This window comes from Acipenser ruthenus, chromosome 58, assembly GCF_902713425.1.
Source record: "Acipenser ruthenus chromosome 58, fAciRut3.2 maternal haplotype, whole genome shotgun sequence".
Lineage (NCBI taxonomy): Eukaryota > Metazoa > Chordata > Actinopteri > Acipenseriformes > Acipenseridae > Acipenser > Acipenser ruthenus.
Window position 1 is genome coordinate 2,759,691 of NC_081246.1, and position 24,210 is coordinate 2,783,900.

At 37.9% G+C, this 24,210-nt stretch overlaps 1 protein-coding gene across 1 annotated transcript; it reads left to right on the forward strand.

Annotated features, from left to right (window-relative positions):
- Window positions 1-1,131: 1,131 nt before the first annotated feature.
- LOC117967272 (myosin heavy chain, fast skeletal muscle-like) lies at window positions 1,132-21,424 on the forward strand. Its single transcript, XM_059018164.1, has 40 exons — window positions 1,132-1,156; window positions 1,580-1,795; window positions 2,208-2,351; window positions 2,443-2,599; window positions 2,875-2,902; window positions 2,985-3,099; window positions 3,191-3,283; window positions 3,392-3,455; window positions 3,550-3,648; window positions 3,741-3,844; window positions 3,920-4,058; window positions 4,780-4,944; window positions 4,989-5,140; window positions 5,235-5,405; window positions 5,489-5,792; window positions 6,145-6,218; window positions 6,344-6,431; window positions 6,735-6,852; window positions 6,962-7,085; window positions 7,901-8,037; window positions 8,499-8,754; window positions 9,700-9,942; window positions 10,030-10,206; window positions 10,298-10,443; window positions 10,553-10,643; window positions 10,735-11,124; window positions 11,208-11,334; window positions 11,426-11,544; window positions 11,633-11,829; window positions 11,918-12,101; window positions 13,887-14,052; window positions 14,457-14,581; window positions 16,924-17,232; window positions 17,327-17,530; window positions 17,622-17,747; window positions 17,983-18,153; window positions 18,230-18,334; window positions 18,503-18,598; window positions 19,768-19,899; window positions 20,827-21,424. The coding sequence occupies exons 2-40, from the start codon at window positions 1,592-1,594 to the stop codon at window positions 20,845-20,847; spliced, it is 5,865 nt and encodes a 1,954-aa protein (XP_058874147.1). The 5' UTR covers window positions 1,132-1,156; window positions 1,580-1,591; the 3' UTR covers window positions 20,848-21,424.
- Window positions 21,425-24,210: the final 2,786 nt, after the last annotated feature.

The following is a 24,210-nucleotide window of genomic DNA, read 5'->3' on the forward strand; positions in this document are numbered from 1 at the left end:
CGGGTATCTTTAGTGAGTAAAGTTTCATGACCTTATACAGAAGCCAGTTTTGCTGGGCTGGCAAAATGTTCTTAATAAAATCAGAAGCACAGAGCCTTCACCCTCACTGATAGGCGTGTCAAGTAGTGGTAAGTAGCTTTATCTTCAAGTTGTTTTACTTTGATGTCAGCCTTAGAATAAGCAGCACAGCTAATAATACAGTGACTATACTAATACTAGAACAATACATGGATTAGCATTTAAACATCATTCAGACAGAAGTGTTTACATGCTTGGAAGAAGAATTTGCAAACACAAACAAGTTGCGCAGATTACCCATTTGTTAAATAGTAGAACACGCTGAAAAACTGAATCAATTTAGCCTAAAACAAAGAAGATTTTTAAAAAGTAGATCTAAATAGATAAACACATATATGTCAAATGCATACTTAATAACTTTACAATTGTATATAAAACTTATATATAATATATATAAAACTGTTGAATCCCAGTTGTACATTATATATAAAACTGGGATTCATCTCTACCAGGGAATGTTAAGGTAGAAAAAAATGTGTATTCTTTTATTCTTTTTATCTATATCATTTTTATATATTAATTTATTTACATCAAATTGTGTTATTTCTTTATATGGTGTTTTAATCTCTAGATAATACTGCTAATATAATCCCACAACATTGCAGAACTGCTAATTCGACAACCATATTTGTTGTTATGATTTCCTTTATTGTTCTTTGTAAGGATAGGGCAGCTCATTGTGGATTAGACTTGTGTTATGAATTTCGTTACTAGACATTTTAAATATATGCATTATTGCTATACTTATCAATACTACAACTAATGTCAGAATAATACTGTTTTTTATGGCCATGTTCTAAACATTTCACACAGACATGTGTGTTTTAATTGGGTTTCATATCACTAGCGTGTTGTGTTGTCTTCATTTCAGTGGTCTAGTGGAGTCCAGTGAAAACCTCTATTGAGTGTTATCTACAGTGACAGGGAGTCAGTATTAGTGCACTGAATAAATGCTTAGGGGAGTCCAGAAAGAGCAAGATAAAAAAAAAAACAGGATGAATAAATTGCTTTTCTCTTTTTTATTTGCAGTGCTGTGGGTATCAAAATTATCATCTTCCTGCGCGTGTTGTGAAGGAAGGTAAGGAATATTTGTAAAATCTGCCTTGTGAATGATATCATTGATAAGATCAGCTGTGATGAGTCAATTACAACACCATGGTCTTTCTGTTGGTGAGCCTGTTCCAGTTCTATACCCCCCCATCCCGCCCATTTGGTAATTGGATCTTCCATTTTTGTGACTGGCATTCATCACTTTAATGCCACATGTTCTTGGATTCCTTGGGTGGCTGAAGGCATGTTAGCCACTGTGACAAGCTTTGTGTCATCTAAAAATTTGCCACATTTGCTAATCATCCCATGATCTAAGTCGTTGATGTACAATTGAATTAACTCGTTACACCAGCTTGCCATGGATCACTGGGTTTTACATTACTGTACTCCAGATATAATATAATAATGACCAACATGTTCAGTTTACTGTTTTCATTATGCATTCCCACAGTAAACCGTCATCATGAGTACGGACGCAGAGATGGAGATATACGGGGCGGCGGCCATCTACCTCCGGAAACCCGAGAGGGAAAGAATTGAGGCGCAAAGCAAACCCTTTGATGCAAAAACCGCCTGCTACGTAGCAGATGCCAAAGAGATGTACTTAAAAGGTGTTATCCAGAGTAAAGAAGGTGGCAAAGTCACTGTAAAAACTCTGGAAGGACAAGTAAGTCACATTAGAGTAAAAACAGCATCTTCTTATGGCTTAGATTTCTGTTATTTACTACTGCATTGTATAAAAAAGGGTAACCTGCTCTTTCCCATTATTTGGGTAGCATGCACTTTCTTTATGCTAGATAAATGCTTCCAATTACCTGGATAACCGTAGTATTTTTAATTAGTTTTCTAACATTTACATTTTATTTAAAAACATGCAAATTGCATATTAGTGAGGATATACCCCAATATTCTGAGTACCAGCAATTATAATATCTTGATATGAAACACATAAAAATAGTTATAAATGTACATAGGCATTTACTCCAATTGTGTTGTAAATATGTATGATGTATTAAACCCTTGCCTTTCAAAAACTTTTGTTTCTCAGGATTTAAGTTTGTCCTTTTTTTGCATTTCAGACCGTCACTGTTAAAGAAGATGACGTCTACCCTATGAACCCTCCCAAGTATGATAAAATTGAGGACATGGCCATGATGACCCACCTCAGTGAACCAACTGTGCTGTATAACCTCAAAGAGCGTTATGCCGCATGGATGATCTACGTAAGAGTGTTCATACAAAATAAATAAATACAATCAAAAGACTATTTTCTTATGAATGAACTGTATGTAATATTCCATTGTACAATTTCAGACTTACTCAGGACTGTTTTGTGCTACTGTGAATCCATACAAGTGGCTTCCAGTGTACGACCAGTCTTGTGTTAATGCATACAGAGGCAAGAAGCGTATGGAGGCTCCCCCACACATCTTCTCTGTCTCTGACAATGCCTATCAGTTCATGCTTACTGGTAAGTACATTAAATTCATTCCATCTGTTTCTATATCTCATGCCTTTTGGTGTAGTAATGGATCTGATATCATGCAGTTCTGATCCTAAATGGAATGAGTTATGAAAAGCATTGTTTTTGTAAATTCTAATATCATGACAGGGGAAAGAAATTAAAATATGGACATTGATTTACTGTGACCCCACACTGGATCTGTAACTCATTATTATCAGTTAAACTAAATAATAATTCAGATACCGTCTTTAATCAAATTCTTAATATAATTACCTTTACAGATCGTGAAAACCAGTCAGTCCTGATCACGTAAGTATGGGTATAATTACAAACATTATTAAAATATAAACCTCTCCAGAAATATCATCTTATGTGTTTCTGTTTTATTTAGTGGAGAATCTGGTGCAGGAAAGACTGTGAACACCAAACGTGTCATCCAGTACTTTGCGACAATCGCAGTGGCTGGTGGTGAGAAGAAGAAAGAGCCGGCTCCTGGAAAAATCCAGGTTGGAAACTATTGTCATTGACATCAAATAGTACAGAACATTCAACGAGTTCCAGTTCCATTATCTAACTCTTGGATTGTGTCTTATATAGGGAACCCTGGAGGATCAGATTATTTCAGCTAACCCTCTGCTGGAAGCTTTTGGTAATGCCAAAACTGTGAGAAATGACAACTCGTCTCGCTTTGTAAGTGACAACGCTTTTGTTTCCATTATATTACTACATGTTAGGACTTTCTTAAACCATTAACCATGTATTAGCATATTTATATGATTTAATTTTATTTTCATTAAGGGTAAATTTATCAGAATTCACTTCGGAGCAACAGGAAAACTGGCTTCTGCTGATATTGAGACCTGTAAGTTTATTTTTTTCTACTGTAGTATATCTTTTACATCTGTGTCTCATTTTTGGACATTTCAAATTCTGACTGTAATACTTATTCATCACAGACTTGCTGGAAAAATCCAGAGTCACGTTTCAGTTGAAAGAAGAAAGGAGCTACCATATCTTCTATCAGATCATGACCAACCACAAGCCAGAGCTTATTGGTAGGTGAAACGAAATCATTCTGTTAACTGGCTGATTGATCTGTCTGTCTCAAAATAATCTATTATGTGTTTGCTGCTCTTCTTCCTTCCAGACATGCTTCTCATTACCACCAACCCCTATGATTTCCCTATGATCAGTCAAGGGCAGATCACCGTTGCCAGCATTGATGACAAAGAGGAGTTGGATGCCACAGATGTAAGTTCCATCAACTAGCTTTGTTTAATGATTTTGTTACCCTTTTATGTGCATAATGTTGTTTTTATTATCCAGTCTGCCATTGACATTCTTGGGTTCACAAATGAAGAGAAAATGGGCATCTACAAACTAACTGGTGCGGTGATGCACTACGGTAACATGAAGTTCAAGCAGAAGCAGCGTGAGGAGCAGGCTGAACCAGATGGCACTGAAGGTAATTTGGATGTACAAGTAGAGACAATATGTGTGCTTTAAATCATACTTTAAAACATTTGCTATTCTTATCATAGCTATCTTAATTTCTTTTGATTTTCATATAGCAGTAAATTGAATATGCATAATTGTGTCAGTTCTGAAAATAACTATTGATTGTAAGTTAGCTAGAATGAAAGTTTGCTAGAAAAATGTCCTTAGGTCCCCTAAACTCAAAAGTTGCACCAATAAAAGCACTATAAAAAATATAATACAGACATTTTTGTTTGCTTGTTTGACTTCTGCATCTGATATTGAATAACACAGAGAAATCATATATACAGGGCAGTTTACACGTCAATCATGCACTTTTTAAATGATGTGAAAGATACACCATTTAAATATTTTGAGAGCTTAAATCCTTCTACACTCTGTAAAAAAAATGAAATGATCTGATGCTCACAGTCGGCGCTACAGTGAGATTTATTTTAGGACGTATGCCCTACACCCCCTAGCAGTTTGAGGACATTTTTTGGGAGTATGCCGTACGCCCACTAGCACTGAAGAGGTTAAAGACAGCACTACTTATTTCTACTTTATACATGTAGCATATTTGGGTAAGACAACATGTTATACATTTCAAGACAATAAGATATAACCTTTCTAATAATTTATAGATTACAATGAATTTAGGCTCTAAGCTACAAAGTACAGAAAATATAACATCTTGTGTTTGGTTTCAGTGGCTGATAAAGTCAGCTATCTGTTGGGATTGAACTCAGCTGACTTGCTGAAATCCTTGTGCTTCCCGAGAGTGAAAGTGGGGAATGAGTATGTGACCAAGGGGCAGACTGTCCCCCAGGTAATGTGTTTGCTCTCAACCTCCATGCACACTGCACACAATTCAACTTCATATTATTTTCATTTAACAATTAATCTTGTATCTTTTATTAGGTCAATAATTCTGTTGGCGCGCTGTCTAAATCTGTCTATGAGAAATTGTTCTTGTGGATGGTTATCCGTATCAATGAGATGCTAGCTACAAAGCAGACAAGACAATTCTACATTGGAGTCCTGGATATTGCAGGATTTGAGATCTTTGATGTAAGTTTAATTTGCCATACTGCTTATATATTTTTTACTACTTTGTTTTATTATTGCTATTGTTAATATTCATATATTTCATACATGTATTTAGTACAATAGCTTGGAGCAGCTGTGCATCAACTTCACCAATGAAAAACTGCAACAGTTCTTCAATCATACCATGTTTGTACTGGAACAAGAAGAGTACAAGAAAGAAGGGATTATTTGGGAGTTCATTGACTTTGGTATGGACTTGGCTGCTTGCATTGAGCTTATTGAAAAGGTTTGTAAAAACATAATCATCTTTGCACCATCCTTGGCCTCTCGCTATTCTATTTCTAACATTTACATCTTAATTTCCACTAGCCTATGGGAATATTCTCCATCCTTGAAGAGGAGTGCATGTTCCCCAAGGCCTCAGACACTTCTTTCAAGAACAAGCTGTATGACCAGCACCTTGGCAAGAGCAACGCCTTTGAGAAACCTAAACCCGCCAAAGGGAAAGTTGAGGCCCACTTCTCCCTGGTGCACTATGCTGGCACTGTGGACTACAACATCACCGGCTGGCTGGACAAGAACAAGGACCCACTGAACGACACTGTAGTGGGGCTGTACCAGAAATCATCCGTGAAACTCCTGGCCAACCTTTATGCCGCTTTTCCAGCTGCAGGTGCTTGAAAAATGCCATACCTTCATTCACCTTTGAAATCACATTATGTGTGACTCATTTCATTACAGTAACACTTTCACTTATTATACTGAATGTTCATTGCTGTTTAGGGCTTTGAGTGGTTTTCCTTTTTGACAGAGGCTAAATGCTATTGTTATTCATAATATCTAAATGTGTTTCAATGCATCTTAGAAAAACAGCATTATTACCCCTCTTTTCAGGTAGACACTTGTTCATTTCAAGCACCCCCTAGAAATAGGAACAGATGCTAGGAATCAACCTTGGAGTATTAAAGATTGTTTTAGAATCATTTTTATTTTATCAGTCTGAAGATTATTCTTTGTATTTAAAGAGGCTGCTGCTGCAAAGGGGGGTGGAAAGAAGAAGAAGGGTGGCTCCTTTCAAACAGTGTCAGCTCTTTTCAGGGTATGTGTTTTTGCTTTCTCTTCTGCAGTCTTGTCAGTTTATTTCTGTTCCTCCCACCATTTAAAGTCTGTGCTAGTTATGTAAATTACAAATGTTAAATGTATCATATATTTGTCACTCTACAGGAGAACTTGAACAAACTGATGTCCAACTTAAGAAGTACCCATCCACACTTTGTGCGTTGCCTAATTCCCAATGAGTCAAAGACTCCAGGTAATTATAATATGATCATAAGAACATAAGTAGAACATTAGAAAGTTTTCAAACAAGAGGAGGCCATTCAGCCCATCTTGCTTGTTTGGTTGTTAGTCGCTTATTAATCCCAGAATCTCATCAAGCAGCTTCTTAAAGGATCCCAGCGTGTCAGCTTCAACAACATTACTGGGGAATTGGTTCCAGACCCTCACAATTCTCTGTGTAAAAAATTGCCTCCTATTCTGTTCTGATCATATATGTTTGTGACAGGTATCATGATTTGAAAATAAGTTTGTGACACACTTCTAATTGTAATTTTAGGTTTAATGGAAAACTTCTTGGTCATCCACCAGCTGAGATGCAATGGTGTGCTAGAAGGTATCAGAATTTGCAGAAAGGGATTTCCAAGCAGAATCTTATATGGTGACTTCAAGCAAAGGTATCAACACCATTGAGTTTACCCTCTCATTAATATGTTTTCTTTCTTTTACATTTGTCTGTGCAGCTATTAAACTTGTATAATCACATGTATTTGCTATTTTTGACAGATACAAAGTGTTAAATGCAAGTGTTATACCTGAGGGTCAGTTCATGGACAACAAGAAAGCATCAGAGAAGCTTTTGGGATCAATTGATGTAAATCACGAGGAGTATAAATTTGGCCACACTAAGGTTAGTACACATAATATGTCTTTACAATTAGCATCACCTTGAGAATAGTATTGGATAGTGTAACAGGGTTGAAGCCCTGCACATGTAAATGGTGTGTTTGTGTCTGTAAATAAAGATTGTGTATTTTGTATTTAAGGTTGGCAGGGACAGGGTTAATTCCATCCCTGCCAAATACAGATGTAAAATTTGGCCATGTCTTGATTTGATAATTGATCATCAATCATGTCCCAGCCACATGGTACAAAATGGATTCCAAATCCTGTGTTTGCAGGAGGGTTCAGTGAAGGTGAATGGCCAGCCTGAACAGGAGGCATTTAAAAGGGGAACTTCCAGTGAAGCTTGGATAGTAGGGATTTGTTTTGTTTAAACCTTTTATTGTGGTCCTTGTTCTTGTTCTTGTGTTTATTTGTTTTTGCTTGTTTCATTAATAAAAGTGTGTTGAGAGCCCCCTTGAGATTCAGACTCAGGAAGCTGTAGTGCAATTGCTGATATGCATGTTTATTAATGAACAAACAAAAACACAGGAACAAGATCAAAATAGGTTTAAACAAAACAACTCTCTTCTTTCCAGGCTGGGCTGTGCCTTGACTGGAATTTCTCTTTGTTGTTTTCCATCTGCAGGGCTTCCGACCTGTCACATAGAGTAACAATTCATTTAAAGGTCAATGTAAACCACATTACACTTATGAAAATCAATCATTTTCAAGATAGAGACTCTTTGTTTATTACCTGATTAAGTGAACTCCCTTCTCTTAATTGAATGCTGTGCCATGCTGAGACAAAACCATATTTCACCTTAAATCTCTTGAATACAGGTCTTCTTTAAAGCTGGTTTGCTGGGTGTACTTGAGGAGATGCGAGATGAAAAATTGGCCGCACTCGTCACTAGTACCCAGGCTCTCTGTCGTGGGTTTCTGATGAGAAGGGAATTCCAAAAGATGATGGAAAGGAGGTGAATGAAGAAATACTGTAACCTCGGAATAATTGCAAAAACATTTGAACTGCTTGATATATTTGAGTTACTGAGCAAATTGTAAACATTTAGAACAGTTCTGAATCCCACACCACTTCAGGAGAAAATTTAAAAAAATAAATAAATAAATAACTTTCCAGATCAATGCAATTATGTAATCTGACTGCAAGCAGGGCTTAACAGGTATTAATATTACAGTCATGACTACAGCACCCCTTGTTTCTCAATAGAATCAAAAATCAGTTTATCTAACGGTTCCCCATGCTTGTTTTTTAAAATTTAGTAGTGATCTTGTTCACAACAGCCTAGCTTAAGAAGTAGCCAGATCGTGAATTGTATTATTCATATTGCATGTAGTATTGAGTCAGCATGTGCACTTGCATAAAATAATTATAGAAGTAGTCTAGAACTGAAGTTATTACCTTGTTCTTGTATTGTAGGGAGTCCATTTTCACCATCCAGTACAACATTCGTTCATTCATGAATGTGAAACACTGGCCGTGGATGAAGCTCTACTTCAAGATCAAGCCACTCCTGAAGAGTGCCGAATCTGAAAAGGAAATGGCCAACATGAAGGAAGAATTTGAAAAGTGCAAAGAAAATCTGGCCAAAGCAGAAGCAAAACGAAAGGAGCTTGAGGAGAAAATGAATTCTGTGATGCAGGAAAAGAATGACCTGCAGCTTCAAGTCCAGTCGGTACGATGGCTTTTTAGTCCACATACATGATGTTACTTTCGATGTCCAATTTAGTCACAACCTAGAGAAATGAATGATGTACTAGATTTAAAGTGTCTTCTTATGGATTAAATAAGTACACTTTATGGACAGGAGCCCGCTATCTGAAGACTGTGGAGACCCATAAAAAGTATTAAGTCACAATGGGCCCCACCGTACAGTATTGATTAATAGTTACTCAATTAAGTGAAGACAGGTTATAATTGAACTTTATTAACTACTTTATATACTTTCTCTTAATGTAATTCAAGCACTTCCATTAGCAACATAGGCCACAAATGTGCAGTTTTGAAAGAAACACATTATAGCACACAGGAATTTTCTATTTAAAACATGAAGCTGGAAGCTCTCAGTTTCTAAGCCGTATTCTCTGGTTATCTGTTTGCACTTCCTGGGTCATTTCACCTCAAAAGTGTTTTCTGGGCTAAAACAAGTTACAGGCTGAAAGCATGTCAATCAATAGGGGCAGCAGCTGATTTGGTTATTTACAGGAAAGAAGCCAGTGAAGATGAGAAAATATACATTAGAAAACAAAATTCAATTGTTGAGACAGTGAATCCCAATCTCTAGCAAAGATGCTCTCTGTGGATTTAATAAAGTGTCTTCTGTTACACTTGCCTACTATTAAATGGGTGGCAATGTTTGCATCAGCATGATCTCATTATTAGTGCCATGTAGTAGCTCAGTATTTAAAGCACAGAAATGAAGATTCATTTTTGGAAGTGGGGAATGGGCCCATTTTAACTGATATCTCAGGAGATTGCTGGGGATGAGAGCACCACAAATAACTTCGCTGTTGCTAATCATTTCAGGTATTCTCAGTATTGTGCAAATGTGCTGCACTAAATAAGTTATGCATTCAAATCTACATTTGTTGATAACAATACTTTGACAATGTCTTAACAGGAATCGGAAAGTCGCTCTGATGTTGAAGAAAGATGTGAGGGGCTTATCAAAAACAAAATCCAGCTTGAGGCTAAAGTTAAAGAGATTACTGAGAGATTGGAAGATGAGGAGGAAATGAATGCTGAGCTGACTGCCAAGAAGAGGAAACTGGAAGATGAGTGCAGTGAGCTCAAGAAAGACATTGATGACCTAGAGCTTACATTGGCCAAAGTTGAGAAGGAGAAGCATGCCACAGAAAATAAGGTGTGGCTCTAACAAATGACAATGCAATTATTTATTAAAAAAACTGAACAGCAAATAAATCAGTTTGTTTCTAACCCTTTTATACAGGTTAAAAACCTTACTGAAGAAATGGCTGCTCAGGATGAAAGTCTTGCAAAATTAACCAAGGAAAAGAAAGCCCTCCAAGAGGCACACCAACAGACCCTTGATGACCTGCAAGCAGAGGAGGACAAAGTCAACACTCTGACCAAAGCAAAGACTAAGCTGGAACAACAAGTGGACGATGTGAGTGAAGCCGACGGTGCAGACTCTCTCAATGGGGTTTAATTTAATAAAACATATTAATATAATATAATTTGCTATTTCTTTCATTTAGCTTGAAGGTTCATTGGAGCAAGAAAAGAAACTCCGTATGGACCTTGAGAGAGCCAAAAGAAAGCTTGAGGGTGATCTGAAACTAGCCCAGGAATCCATAATGGATCTGGAAAATGACAAGCAGCAATCAGATGAGAAGATAAAGAAGTAAGATTGTATTTTGTAAAATGTATATCCTAAATAAACTTTGGATGTTTAACAAAATAACCATGTAATATATATATTCATTTTACATATACATATTTAAACTTTACAGGAAGGACTTTGAAACAAGTCAACTGCTGAGCAAAATTGAAGATGAACAAGCTCTGGGTGCTCAACTTCAAAAGAAGATTAAGGAGCTACAGGTATTTTGCGGAAATCAAAATCTTTTAATTCACAGATGAGAAATGATTATAAATGTTTAATTCATCTGCTAATTCATTTTTTATTTTCTAGGCGCGCATTGAAGAACTTGAAGAAGAAATCGAGGCCGAACGAGCGTCTCGGGCAAAGATTGAAAAGCAGAGAGCTGATCTTTCCAGGGAACTTGAAGAGATCAGTGAAAGGCTTGAGGAAGCCGGCGGTGCAACTTCAGCTCAGATTGAAATGAACAAGAAACGTGAAGCTGAGTTTCAGAAGCTCAGACGTGACCTAGAGGAGTCCACTCTGCAGCATGAAGCTACTGCCGCTGCTCTTCGCAAAAAGCAAGCCGACAGCATGGCGGAACTGGGAGAACAGATTGACAACCTCCAGCGTGTGAAACAGAAGCTTGAGAAAGAAAAGAGTGAATATAAAATGGAACTTGATGACCTCTCCAGCAACATGGAATCTGTAGCCAAATCCAAGGTAAATAGCACAAGTTTGTGCTCTTAATGTACAACAAAGAATTGAGTTATCGTACACTAATCTTTTTCAACTTTTAATTAAAGGCAAACCTGGAAAAGATGTGTCGTTCTCTGGAGGACCAATATAGTGAAATTAAGACGAAGAACGATGAGAATATCCGTCAGATCAATGACATCAGTGCTCAAAGAGCCCGTCTCCTGACAGAGAATGGTATGCTTCTACTGCAGTTACTGCATGATGTTATTCTACATGTTGTAAAGGAAGGACTGTTTTTAAATAGCTATGAATATTTTTGCTTCAGGTGAATTCTCCCGCCAACTGGAAGAGAAAGAATCTTTAATTTCTCAGCTCACAAGAGGAAAACAGGCTTTCACTCAGCAAATTGAGGAGCTCAAGAGGCAAATTGAGGAAGAAACAAAAGTAATACATGTCTCCTTCCTTTCTATATATAGTGTTTTTAAACTTGCACTGTTTTTAAATTTAATTGGTAACATTTCTGTCATTCTAGGCCAAGACTGCCCTGGCTCATAGTGTGCAATCTGCCCGCCATGACTGTGACCTGCTTCGTGAGCAATATGAGGAGGAGCAGGAAGCCAAGGCTGAGCTGCAGCGTGCAATGTCAAAGGCTAACAGTGAGGTGGCTCAGTGGAGATCAAAATACGAAACTGATGCTATCCAGCGCACGGAGGAGCTTGAAGAAGCAAAGTAAATAGTCATAGTTAACTTACAACTTTATCTTCATTTAAATTCTATCATTCTTTAACTGTTTTCTGTACTTGAACACTTTTCCCAGGAAAAAGCTAGCACAGCGCCTTCAAGATGCTGAGGAACACATTGAGGCTGTGAACTCAAAGTGTGCCTCTCTGGAAAAAACAAAACTGAGACTCCAGGGTGAAGTTGAAGATCTCATGGTTGATGTAGAAAGAGCAAATGCACAAGCCTCTGCTCTCGACAAGAAGCAGAGAAACTTTGACAAGGTACCCGAAAGATGTTTATTACAAAGGCAGCTATAGAGGGATAAGATATTGTCTGCTGTTGACCATCTGTTTTCCACAAATACATAATGACAGCTGGAGGATTGATAGTTCTCACACATACTGTGATGAATTGATTAATGTGTTTTACAGGCACGAATGATCATTAATGCCCAGTAAAACAGACAATAGGTTCTCTCTTAAATCAAGAAATTATCTCCTTGTACATGTATTTAAAAGACTCTCACACTAATCACTTCACTCTGCAGGTGTGATTGAATAGTTTTCCATTTAGTATAATTGTGTACCCATTTGTTTCACTGGCTAACGTGCTGTTTTAGAAGGAGCATGAACTTCTTGATTGTTTTAGGTTGTTAAGAATGATGACAAACTAAAAAATCAAAAACTCTGTGTACTTGAAGAACCGCAACCCCCCTCCTCCTGAAAACAAAGAACATTCATATTGTTATTGTAAACCTGTTGCAATCCCACAGCTGAATTAGTTTGCTGAATTAAAAGGATTTGACATAGTTAACCCGAATCAATACTTTAAGCACGGTACAGTAACCAGGACCAGAGACTTAGTTGGAAAATAAGCAGAAATAGACTTAGGACTGTGTAGGGAAAAATAAAACTGATAAACATAATTATCCAAGTCAAATATATGTTTGTTTGTATAGCTTAGAAATAATAATTTTAAATGAATGATTTCCATGAGAGAAGTTGTTAAAATTTCATGCTGATTTGATCTTGGCTCTCACCAAGATAAGCACCAACTAAGATGTAGCTTTACAGTAAATTAATGTGATCCATCTGCATCTCCATCCATTTATGTTTCCTTCCATCTGATGATATCCTTCTGCCTGGTGTTGATGGCTGAAGTGTAATGCTGGCTCCAGGAATCAGCTTATTTTGCCTCCCCAGCATATCAGCACACACAACAGCTGCGATGCTGGCTCCAGGGATCAACCACAGTGCGGTCTCCCCAGCGCCTCAGCATGACTGTCTGGACTGAGCTGAGCAGGGTACTTCACTGGGGTCTTCAAGTGGGGAACTTCTACCCTCTGTGTTTCGTTGACTAGCCCATGACACCTCAAGAGGGCTCGATGGTGACTCTGGCGTCCCAGCATCACCCCCCTCTGTCCCCCACTCAGCTCAGCCCACCTGACTCACCTGTGAATTAATGTTGCTTTCTTTCTATTGTGCTTGAAATCCCCAACCAGAATCTTTCTATCTCAACCACAGCCAGTTGCTGCTCCTCTCTGCTGCTTCGGAAAAGTTCTTAAAACTGATAAACAAAATTATTCAATAATTTTAAATGAATGGGTTTATAGGCCCCAGGCTACAGAGAGATCAACTGACTCCGAGAAATACATTCAATGCAGTTTTATAACTTTCAACACACGCCCTTGTAGTGACATAATTCATGACCATTCCTTCCTCCTATTCTGTATAAGCAATACAACCAAAGCAGCACAAACACATTGCTTTGCTTCATAAGAGGCCCCTATTGCATTCCTGGCTCAAACTCTCCACCCATGTTCTCAATTTTCTGTTGTAGAAATATATATATATATATAACTATTATGAAATTCTTACAACAAAGAGAAGGAGACATTTCTTCAGACAGTGAGTGGTGAGGGTATGGCATGGACTACCTAGCCATGTAGTTGAGGAAGAATCACTTGGATCCTTTAAGACCAAATTGACAAAGTTCTGAGATCAATCAGCTACTAGGACTATTAACAGAAATCTATTGATGTATATTTATGACACATATTCATTCAGGTTCTAGCTGACTGGAAGCAGAAATTTGAAGAAGGCCAGGCAGAGCTGGAGGCTGCACAGAAAGAGGCTCGCTCTCTCAGTACTGAGCTTTTCAAGATGAAGAACTCCTATGAAGAAGTTTTGGACCATCTTGAAACCCTCAAACGGGAGAACAAGAACTTGCAGCGTGAGTCCTGACTTCTATCTCCTAACTATAAACACTGTTAACAGAATTTGGTTTATAGTGTGACATTTCATATCTGCAACGCCTGCGTAGGCTTTTACGGCATGTAATTCTCTATAAACCACAGGAGTCCTGAGTTTGGTATCAAACAGTGCAAATAACATGTTTTGACATCTGAATACCATTTACCATTTTTAACCAATTTGTTACTCAGTGTCCTGCACTAAAAACTGTAGTGTGTCATTCCCGGCTGTAGGAGCCAGTAGCGTTATAGTCCACGCTTGTGTTTTACAGTTCTCTGATGTGCTCAGAACCTGCACTCAATCTGATATTATACTGTATATAAAAACCACCCAGTTAAATATTGGATTCTGATATTAACAGCATTATTTATCTTCATCTTGTAGAGGAGATCTCTGATTTGACTGAACAGATTGGTGAGGGTGGGAAGGCTATTCATGAGCTGGAGAAGTCAAAGAAGCAGATTGAAACTGAAAAGTCAGAAATCCAAACCGCCTTGGAGGAAGCAGAGGTAATTCTTTAAAAACACACACCTTCTCATCTCCATTTTCATTATCTCTATACTAAGGCAAAGGTATTGAGTTTAAAACACACACACATATATAGGAATAGGCTGTATGACCGTTAAAGAACTGAAATAGTGTCCATTGAATAATCCCAACAACTGACCATTTAAAAGGTGTCTCTTGCCAGCTATTAGTAACTTTACTTCCCAAATGTATGGAGGACAATCTGATGTTTTACCAGCAGGAATTCAGGTCTGCCTGTCCACATGAGATCTACAATTTTGATTTATCTATCAAAATTGGCAATTGTTGAGTCCTCCCAAAGCAATCATCCCATAACTCAAAACCAGTATTTCATGATCACCTGGTAACCAAAACAACAATGGCTATCACCCCAGATATAAAATAATAGATCACATGGTGGTGTGTTTAATACAGGTGTACCAACTGTCATATTTTCTGAGACATTACCTTTAAGAAATTAGACATTGTTAGGTATTAATTAAATGGAATATAACCTATTAATTACTCAACACAAAACAATGCTCGGTCGCCCTCGTTTACAATTATTGGGTATAAATCAGTAACAGTCAGTGTGATTTAATATAGAACCTGTCATGATCAAACCTATTCATATTTTCCAAGTTATTATTTGTTTTACCTTTGTTTATTCGTTTGATATGAAATCATTTTGATTTCACCTTTTCCTCAGAAATATGTCATACATGCATTGCATTGTGGGGTTGTAGTCCTAGGCAAGATGTAATCTCTGATTAAACTCGAAGAAGAAATACATATCCCAGTTTCCACCGCTCTAGCTCTTCAGTTAGGGCTACAGAAAGGTCATGTTTACATGACGAATCAGTTATTTGCTAGTCTTGCAACATATATTCATTCTGTTTTCTGCCATGTAAAAATGTCAGCACACAGGATGAGAGAAAATGTTGCTTCAAAACGTATTTTAAATCCTCAGAGCGGAATGTAATTGCCATGGATTGTTACTCAATTGTAAAGGTGAGAGAAAGCCAACATGTCTAGTTTCAAAATCAACATTTATTAATATATGTGTTGGTAATTACATGGAAAATACAAGTATAGCCACACCCCTACTGTTTAACATGTGCAAATGCAAGAATGGGTGAATGATGCTTACATTCAAAGAACTGAAATAGAGTCCATTGAAATATCCCAGAAATTGAGCATTAATAAAGGTTAGTTAGTTTTTTATGGAGGACAATCTGACAAATGTTTTATAAACAGGGATTCGGGTCCACAGGTCTGCATAAGGACTACAATTTAAAACACAGACACAACAAATAGAATGTGAGTCTGGTAAACTATATTAAATTAGAGTGGGCATATCGGAGTGCTCCCAAAGCAAGCATACCATAATAAAACACTACCAGTATACATTTCATGATCGCCTAGCAACTACAACAATACATATTTTACAAAGCTGTGCAAGGTAAAGCAGAGTATGAAACGTTAAAAAATTATCATCAGGAAAAGGTAGCTTGTTAGGTGTGATTGTCATTTCCAATCATACGCTCAATATTATCACATCTGTTTGCATGTGCTACTTTTAAACAAATATTTTTCAAGTAACCAATGCTGTTGGAACACATTTAAAAAATATATCCCTGCACCACATTGGTATAGGAGCAGTCTCGTGTAAGTACAATTATTTTAAATTAAATATTGTTTCCTTGGTATAATTGGTGATGACTTCAGCATGCTGTCATGTTTTTAGGTACGATAGTGCAAAACAGGCACAGCAAATTCAGGCATAGCACTAGTTGAATCAATGTATGATTTTTTTTTTTATAAATTTAGTCGTCGCCAATTATTTTACCCCGGTTTTCACCCCAATTTAGCATGCCCAATTATTATCTGTATCCCCGGCTCACCGCTCGCAACCCCCCCGCCGACTCGGGAAACGGAGGCTGGAATACGCGTCCTCCGAAACGTGCTCCTGCCAAGCCGTCATTTTTCGCACTGCAGATCCACAGCAATGCCACCAGACCTATAGTGCCGGAGGACAACACAGATCTGGCGGCTCCGCTGCAGAGCCACAGGCACCCTATCGGCCACAGGGGTCGCTGATGCGCGGTGAGCCGTGGATTCCCCTGCCGACCTAAGCCCTCCCTACCCGGGCAGCGCTCAGCCAATTGTGCGCCGCCCCCTAGGAACTCCCGGTCACGGTCAGCTGTGACATAGCCTGGATTCTAACCAGCGATCTCCAGGCTATAGGGCACATCCTGCGAGGAGCGCCTTTACTAGATGCGCCACTCGGGAGCCCCCATCAATGTATGTTTTTAACAACTTTTATAATACATGTTTTTTAAAGGCCTCGTTGGAGCATGAGGAGTCAAAGATTCTTCGCGTCCAGCTTGAGCTGAACCAGGTGAAGTCTGAGGTTGACAGAAAGATCGCTGAGAAAGACGAGGAGCTTGAGCAGCTGAAGAGAAACAGTCAGAGAGTGATCGACTCAATGCAGAGCACTCTTGACTCTGAAATTAGGAGTCGCAACGATGCCCTGAGAGTGAAGAAGAAGATGGAGGGAGATCTGAATGAAATGGAAATTCAGCTGAGTCACTCCAACCGCCAAGCAGCTGAAGCTCAGAAACAACTGAGGAACGTCCAAGGTCAACTCAAGGTGCGGACTGTTTCTGTCATTGCAGCTATTAAAGAACACTTCCATTGTCTTAAAAATGTTCCTAATGATTTTACTGATTTCTTTGTTTGTCCAGGATGCCCAACTGCACCTTGACGATGCTCTCCGAGGACAGGAAGACATGAAGGAACAGCTCGCCATGGTGGAACGCAGGAACACCCTGATGCAGGCTGAAATTGAAGAGATGAGGGCTGCCCTGGAACAGATAGAGAGAGGCCGCAAAGTGGCTGAACAGGAGCTCCTTGATGCCAGTGAGCGTGTGCAGCTGCTGCACTCTCAGGTTGGAAGATTTTGTTGCCCACCTAGTATTTAAATTCTTGTTCTTTTTATATTTATCAGTTTTCGTCAACTTAGAACCTTTACCTTGACAGAATACCAGTCTTATCAACACCAAGAAGAAGCTTGAGAATGACATTTCCCAGCTGCAAGGTGAGGTAGAGGATGCCATCCAGGAAGCAAGAAATGCAGAAGAAAAAGCCAAGAAATCTATTACTGATGTGAGTCGCAGTGTCTGTCCGTATGTCTGTCCGTCTGTCTCACCAATTTTGACCAAGCAATTCAACACACCAGTGTAAGGTATACATTTCTGATTTATAGTGTTCAGGGTCAGAGCTCTACCATCAAGCTATTGAGGTTAGCACCAGTGGCTAAATCCCTTACAATCCCCCACTCCTACTGTTGCTACAGTTCTAAATCACTTCATTCCATTCATATATTTTATTCAAATATCAGGCTGCCATGATGGCAGAGGAGCTCAAGAAGGAACAGGACACCAGCTCTCATCTGGAGAGAATGAAGAAGAACATGGAGCAGACAGTGAAGGACCTGACCCACCGTCTGGATGAGGCTGAGCAGCTGGCCATGAAGGGTGGAAAGAAACAGCTCCAGAAACTGGAGAGCAGGGTGAGCTGAACATACAGACTAATAATTCCCTTGTACAAGAAACTGAACTGGGTTTAATATTTGCAATAATTTCCAGGTGCGCGAGCTGGAAAATGAGCTTGAAGCCGAGCAAAGACGTAGTGCTGAGTCAGTTAAAGGAGTCCGGAAATATGAAAGAAGAGCCAAGGAGCTCTCCTACCAGGTAATACACCAGCTTCTGAAAGTCTTAATGAAGTTTCAGCTTTACATTATCAGGTTTAGACATTTATTATTATTATTATTATTATTATTATTATTATTATTATTATTATTATTATTATTATTATTATTATTATTATTATTATTATTATTATTATTTTATTGCATGCAGGCTGAAGAAGACAAGAAGAATGTGTTCAGACTTCAGGATCTGGTTGATAAGCTGCAACTGAAAGTGAAGACTTACAAGAGGCAGGCTGAGGAAGCTGTAAGTGACACTTTTGTTGTTTTCATATATTCCCTTTTTTTAGGACATTGTTGTTTTCTTGAATTACTACCCTTAAGCCCTTTGCAGACATATCATTATAATTTTGATAGAATTAAATCGATGATGTAATTGCATACAAAGTGTTTTTTTTTTATTAGCATAAAAGACTTGGGTGATATTTTAAAATAATTTTTATAAAGCAGCTTTTGCTTTTTTCTGCTGGGAGATTCAGTGATCAAAAGGCAAAGCTTAACCGAATTAACACTAAATTGCCCAAAATGTTTATAAACCAAATATAAATTATTATTATTATTATTATTTATTTCTTAGCAGATGCCCTTATCCAGGACGACTTACAATTGTTACAAGATATCACATTATACATTATTTCACATATATCACATTATTTTACATACAATTACCCATTTATACAGTTGGGTTTTTATTGGAGTAATCCAGGTAAAGTACCTTGTCAAGGGTACAACAGCAGTGTCCCCCACTGGGGATTGAACCCACAACCCTCCGGTCAAGAGTCTAGAGCCCTAACCACTACTCCACACTGCTGCCCTAAATTAGCATCTATTGGAGAAAAATTCAGGGATAAAATTCCAAAATGCATTTTACTAAGCCCCAAGCCAATAGAGATACTTTTTAATGTGGTGCAGCATTTCAGTAGCTATGGTTTGGATTACTGTATACCACGGCTTCAAAGTGCAAAAATTACTGGAACGCACACTAACAAAACATTCTTTAAAGTTTTATGATAGACGTGATTCCCTTCTCTTAGCAGTTTATTTATTTGCATGTCAAAACATATTCAACATTTTAAATGGCAGCTTTACCTACTAGTTCATTTGATTTTAAGAAACTGAATTCAAATGGATACACTCAGTGTTCATTTACACTGGCTAGTGCACATTGTTCATATCAAGTTATGTTTTCAATTGCTCCTGCACGCTCCTGAGAATGTGTTATAAACAGAAAACATGATCCATGGCTTTGGTGATGCAAATAAACTGACAATTAAATCTGTCCGTGTGGATATGCACAGTCACAAGATCTGACAGTTACACATTACTTTTCATTGTGATTCAACCCCTGATGTATTTAATAGGCACTGGCCCTCACAAGTAAAACAAATGTTCCTGTTCATTGTATTTGCCTTTCAGGAGGAACAAGTCAACACCCACCTGTCTAGGTTCAGGAAGGTGCAGCACGAGCTTGAGGAGAGTGAGGAGCGCGCTGATATCGCTGAATCCCAGGTCAACAAGCTGAGGACTAAAACCCGTGATGTGGGAAAGGTAAGTTAAAAGATGAAATCTCAGTGGTAGGGATGTCACACACAGTTTCTGGACTACAGTCTCACTACACCACCATGTTTTATGATATGAGATATCTAAACAATTACTGATTACTCAAAGGAGTAGCCGAAACACAGTTTACATCTCAGAACTCTATTCTTGAGTGTAGTGTTGCACACTATATAAAGTAACCTGTAACCTAACAGAGGTGTGCCTCAGGGTGCACACTATGAACAGGGTCCATGCCTGACTGTATAGTCTTTGCTGTCGGGTAGTGACACAAAAGGATTTGTCTGTTACACAATAACAAACAAAACTGTCATAAACAGTGAACTCTGGAACAGTAACACAATTAAAATCATTAGCAAAGGTAGTACTGCAAATGAAATATGATTTATAAACAACCATTTATGCTTTATACTTTACCAAATAGAACTAGCCTGATGTATTATGGTCAACACTCAAAAATGAAATCTGTCCTGTTGTTTCTTGAAGTAAAATAAGACTCTTAATAATACAAAACTTGTGACGAACTTGAAATGTATTTTTGTTTACGGTTGTAAGTCGCCCTGGATAAGGGCGTCTGATAAGAAATAAATAATAATAATAATAACAATAATAATTAACAAATGAATCACAGTGTTTTCTGAATGCAAGGTGGATGTGTCAATCAGACAGACATTGTTACTATAATCAATTATCAAGCCAGTAATAATGTTACATTTTTTATTGTGATAGCAGTTATTTAACTAATGTCTTAGACATACAATATACGATATGAGGCGTTGTGTAAATGCTGTATACAGTTTGCAACAGTCCTGTGTTATGTTCTAGCATGTTTCTGTTTTTTAATTACTAGTTCAACAGTAAATCTGTGTTTGTGTTTTCCCTCAGTATTTAATGATGCATTTATTTATTTTTCAAAAGGTTAAAGAAGCAGCAGAGTAGAAGAGCAGCAGAAGACTCAAGCTGAAATGTAGAGAGATTCATAAAATATGAATTTCACAGTGAACTAGTTCCTGTAATAGCGCTGGTAGTTTATAGTGTTGAAACAGTAATTGATTATTGTGATGTTATCGATCATGTTTTTGCATTGATTATTTTATTGCGTTGAGACATTATTATCGATAATCATATTATCATCCATTACCCAATAGGATACATTAGTGGGTAACAGTAGCTCTGCATTGAAGCAGTAAGCATCACTGAACTTCTTTGTGAGGCGTAAATGTCCTAAAAGGCAAGGGTAACATTATTATCTTTAGAAAAGACCTGGAAAGCATTTTTTGAAACAATGTTTTCTTTTTTATTGTGTAGCCTACATTTTGAAATTTGAAAAGCTACCAAAGAAACTTAAATCAAGTTAGCAATAACATGACACGTTACAAGTAGTGTTATTTATTTTATTTAATCAGCTGATAATCATGATTATTGTTATAATTTACAGCCGATAATCGAGAACAGAAAATGTCATTATTGTCCAGCACTAGTAGTTTTGAGAATAAATGTGGCATGCAAGCATCTACTCAAGGCTTTGTGGTGTGTGTTTTTTTCTGCTAGTCTTTATTCTGCACATGAATTATTTTCTTTACTTATCGACAGTTTTGGACGAGCCGCTCAATATGAGAAATATTTTGTTATTAAAGAGTACATTTGATGATAAAATCTATTGCTGCACACATCAACTAAATAGACTACATAGACTACAAACTGGTAGCCATGCAGACTTCTGCCTCACTTACTTTAACAGGGAATCGAAGAAAACTCAATATTTGAGCAGCTGCACTCAGACCTACTTGGAACGATTGCAGACATCACAAAAAAGAGAGGGGACTTTGATAGGGTAGCTGATTCAGGAAATCACACCAACACTGAATGAGTTCAAGGATGTCTGCTTACATTTATCTCCTAAAGATTGCAACGATGTGTTATCCAGTATAAAAAAGAAATGCATCCAGCAAGGCTGCTTTTAGAATGAGGCTTAAAGCCTACCTCCTTGTCTCAGGGCAGCTTATTTATCTGAAGTAGTCATTTCATTTCTCAGTCAGGGTCAATTAACTGATCACCCCCAATCTACATTGCACAGGAAATTCTTTCTAAAATCCTTGTGCATACTGGCTGATTGCAACCTATTCACGATACTGGGCACTTCTATACCCAGCATTCATCCCCATTATTAAACAATGACCAGCAAACTTTATACCAGGGTTCTTGCTAGCCCATCAAATTCCCTTTGACATGCAGTAGTCCTTAGGTATTTATAAAAATAGCATGAAACTAGTTAAGCATGTTAATAACAGCACCTCTTAACAGCACCCGAAACGCTGTCAATATGGTGTTTTCAATCAGTGGCAATAGCAGCTACCCTATGGTTTTAATGACAAGCTGTAAAAATAAAACGAATGGATGCTCACATTGAGCAACTTGATTTCAGTAGTTCATTATACAACAGCAGACATTGAATAAACTTTATGAACACACTAAAAACTGAACAAACAACATGATTAGCAACAACACGTTGGCTACTAGATGTCAAGTTATATTACTTTCGCCAATACATTTTAACACATAATACTAAATACAGTAAGTTAGGGTCTACTGAAACCTACACAACTAACATGCACTGAAATAATATTCATTAAAAAAATACTTGTTTAACATAGTTAGTTAAAAATAAACAGTCAACAAACCAGGACCATTTTAAGGTACATACACTGCGTGTAAAGTATTAAGAATATTTTTTCTTATGTGCTGTTTACTGTGCTGCTGGGATACTGAACCAAAGCCTGAACAGGGTCTAACCACACATGGAATTCAGAGAAAACCACGTGGAATATTGAGGTAAACGTTTTCAAAAATAACTAAAAAATAATGCTTAATAATATTACGTGGGGAAGAAAATCAGCAAAACTGATAAAATAACTAACTTATCTTGTATCTGACGGGCCTACTCTCACAGTCACCCATGCCGAAGCCCTGAAACTCATAGTTTATAGGGATGGGAAGTTTAAACGTATAAACTCTAAAGAGGAAGTGGTAAAAAGTTTAATATCCTACATGTATAACCGGTCACGTGACAAATGTCACCATATGCATATTTTTATGCATTCATTTTAGTAATTTATCATCAGTAGTCCGTCGCGTATGAGAGTGCTCTAGTGCCACAGTAAGGGTGGATATTATAAAAAGGAAGGTGTTTGGCAATTGCCTCCAAGTAGCTTTTCTAATTGGTGCAACAGAAAGATTGACACTTGGGCGGGTTTTATTCTCAGTCGATCTGGCACTTTATTGGTGCACTGTGTGTGTTTATGCCTTAGTAGGCGTGGTATATTATCAATTCCAAGGCGAGGTAATAATGTTAATGACAAGCGTTTTTTTCTGAGTTTGTTCTATATTTAAAATGGCATCTCTATACAAAGGAAGCCACGTTTGGAAGTATTTTGAGGAACCAGACAAGAAAACCGTGGTATGTAAATAATTATGCCAAACAAAATTGCCGTATGAAAACATTGAGAATTATTGTGTTCTGCTTCCGACCCAGACCCTCTACTACAGAACCCAACCCGAACCCGTAACCTGCTGCAACACCGTTTTCTTACCCGTGACCCGACCCGACCCGCTATAATAAGACCTGCAACCCGCAAGTGTTTGTGCTTTACCTACTGGCTGTGCCGACTGACTCTCTCACGCTCTCACATTCACACACAGGTATCTCTACCATTCTCCACATATTGAGTTATAGTCTATACAGCATGGTAGCTTTCTCTAGTGGTCTGGATATATTTTAACATTGTAACATTAACTATCTCTACTTACTTTACTATAAAATACCTCAGGTATTCCTTTCGTGCCACCAGTTGAAAGGGAGCTATACCTTTGTTTTCGCAGAGATATACCAGTTCCCTTTCAGTTCGAAGATGACCGCCAAATTGAATACTTTGGGATATGCCTGCTTGTCAGATATTTGCTGAGCATTTTATATCAAAGCTGCTGATAGGCCCCTCTCTGGAGTGACGTCCTTGGTCCCGCCTCACCGAAGTAATAAATAGTCACAGAGCGGAGAATCAGTTTCTTTTTTTCCTTTCACAGACAGGTAGGTAAAGTGGTGAGTATTACTCTAACCTCTTTTTTCCAGTTGTGATTGACTCTTTAGAACTCTTTCTTTGAGTTTTTGTGAGTTCCCTTGTAATTAATTGCTGGAAGTAGGCTTGACACTTACCAGGAATCAGAAACTTGGCAACTGAAGGCTGAGCAATGCATACTCAACTGTGTTTTGTTTAAAAAATATATATATATTTCTTCATCAGCCTG

Coding starts and splice junctions, on each gene's coding strand:
- LOC117967272 (XM_059018164.1), top strand. CDS start 1,592: ATGAGTACGGACGCAGAGATGGAGATATACGGGGCGGCGGCCATCTAC. Junction 6,219..6,343: donor CAGTGTCAGCTCTTTTCAGG/GTATGTGTTTTT, acceptor GTCACTCTACAG/GAGAACTTGAACAAACTGAT. Junction 6,853..6,961: donor TATGGTGACTTCAAGCAAAG/GTATCAACACCA, acceptor TATTTTTGACAG/ATACAAAGTGTTAAATGCAA.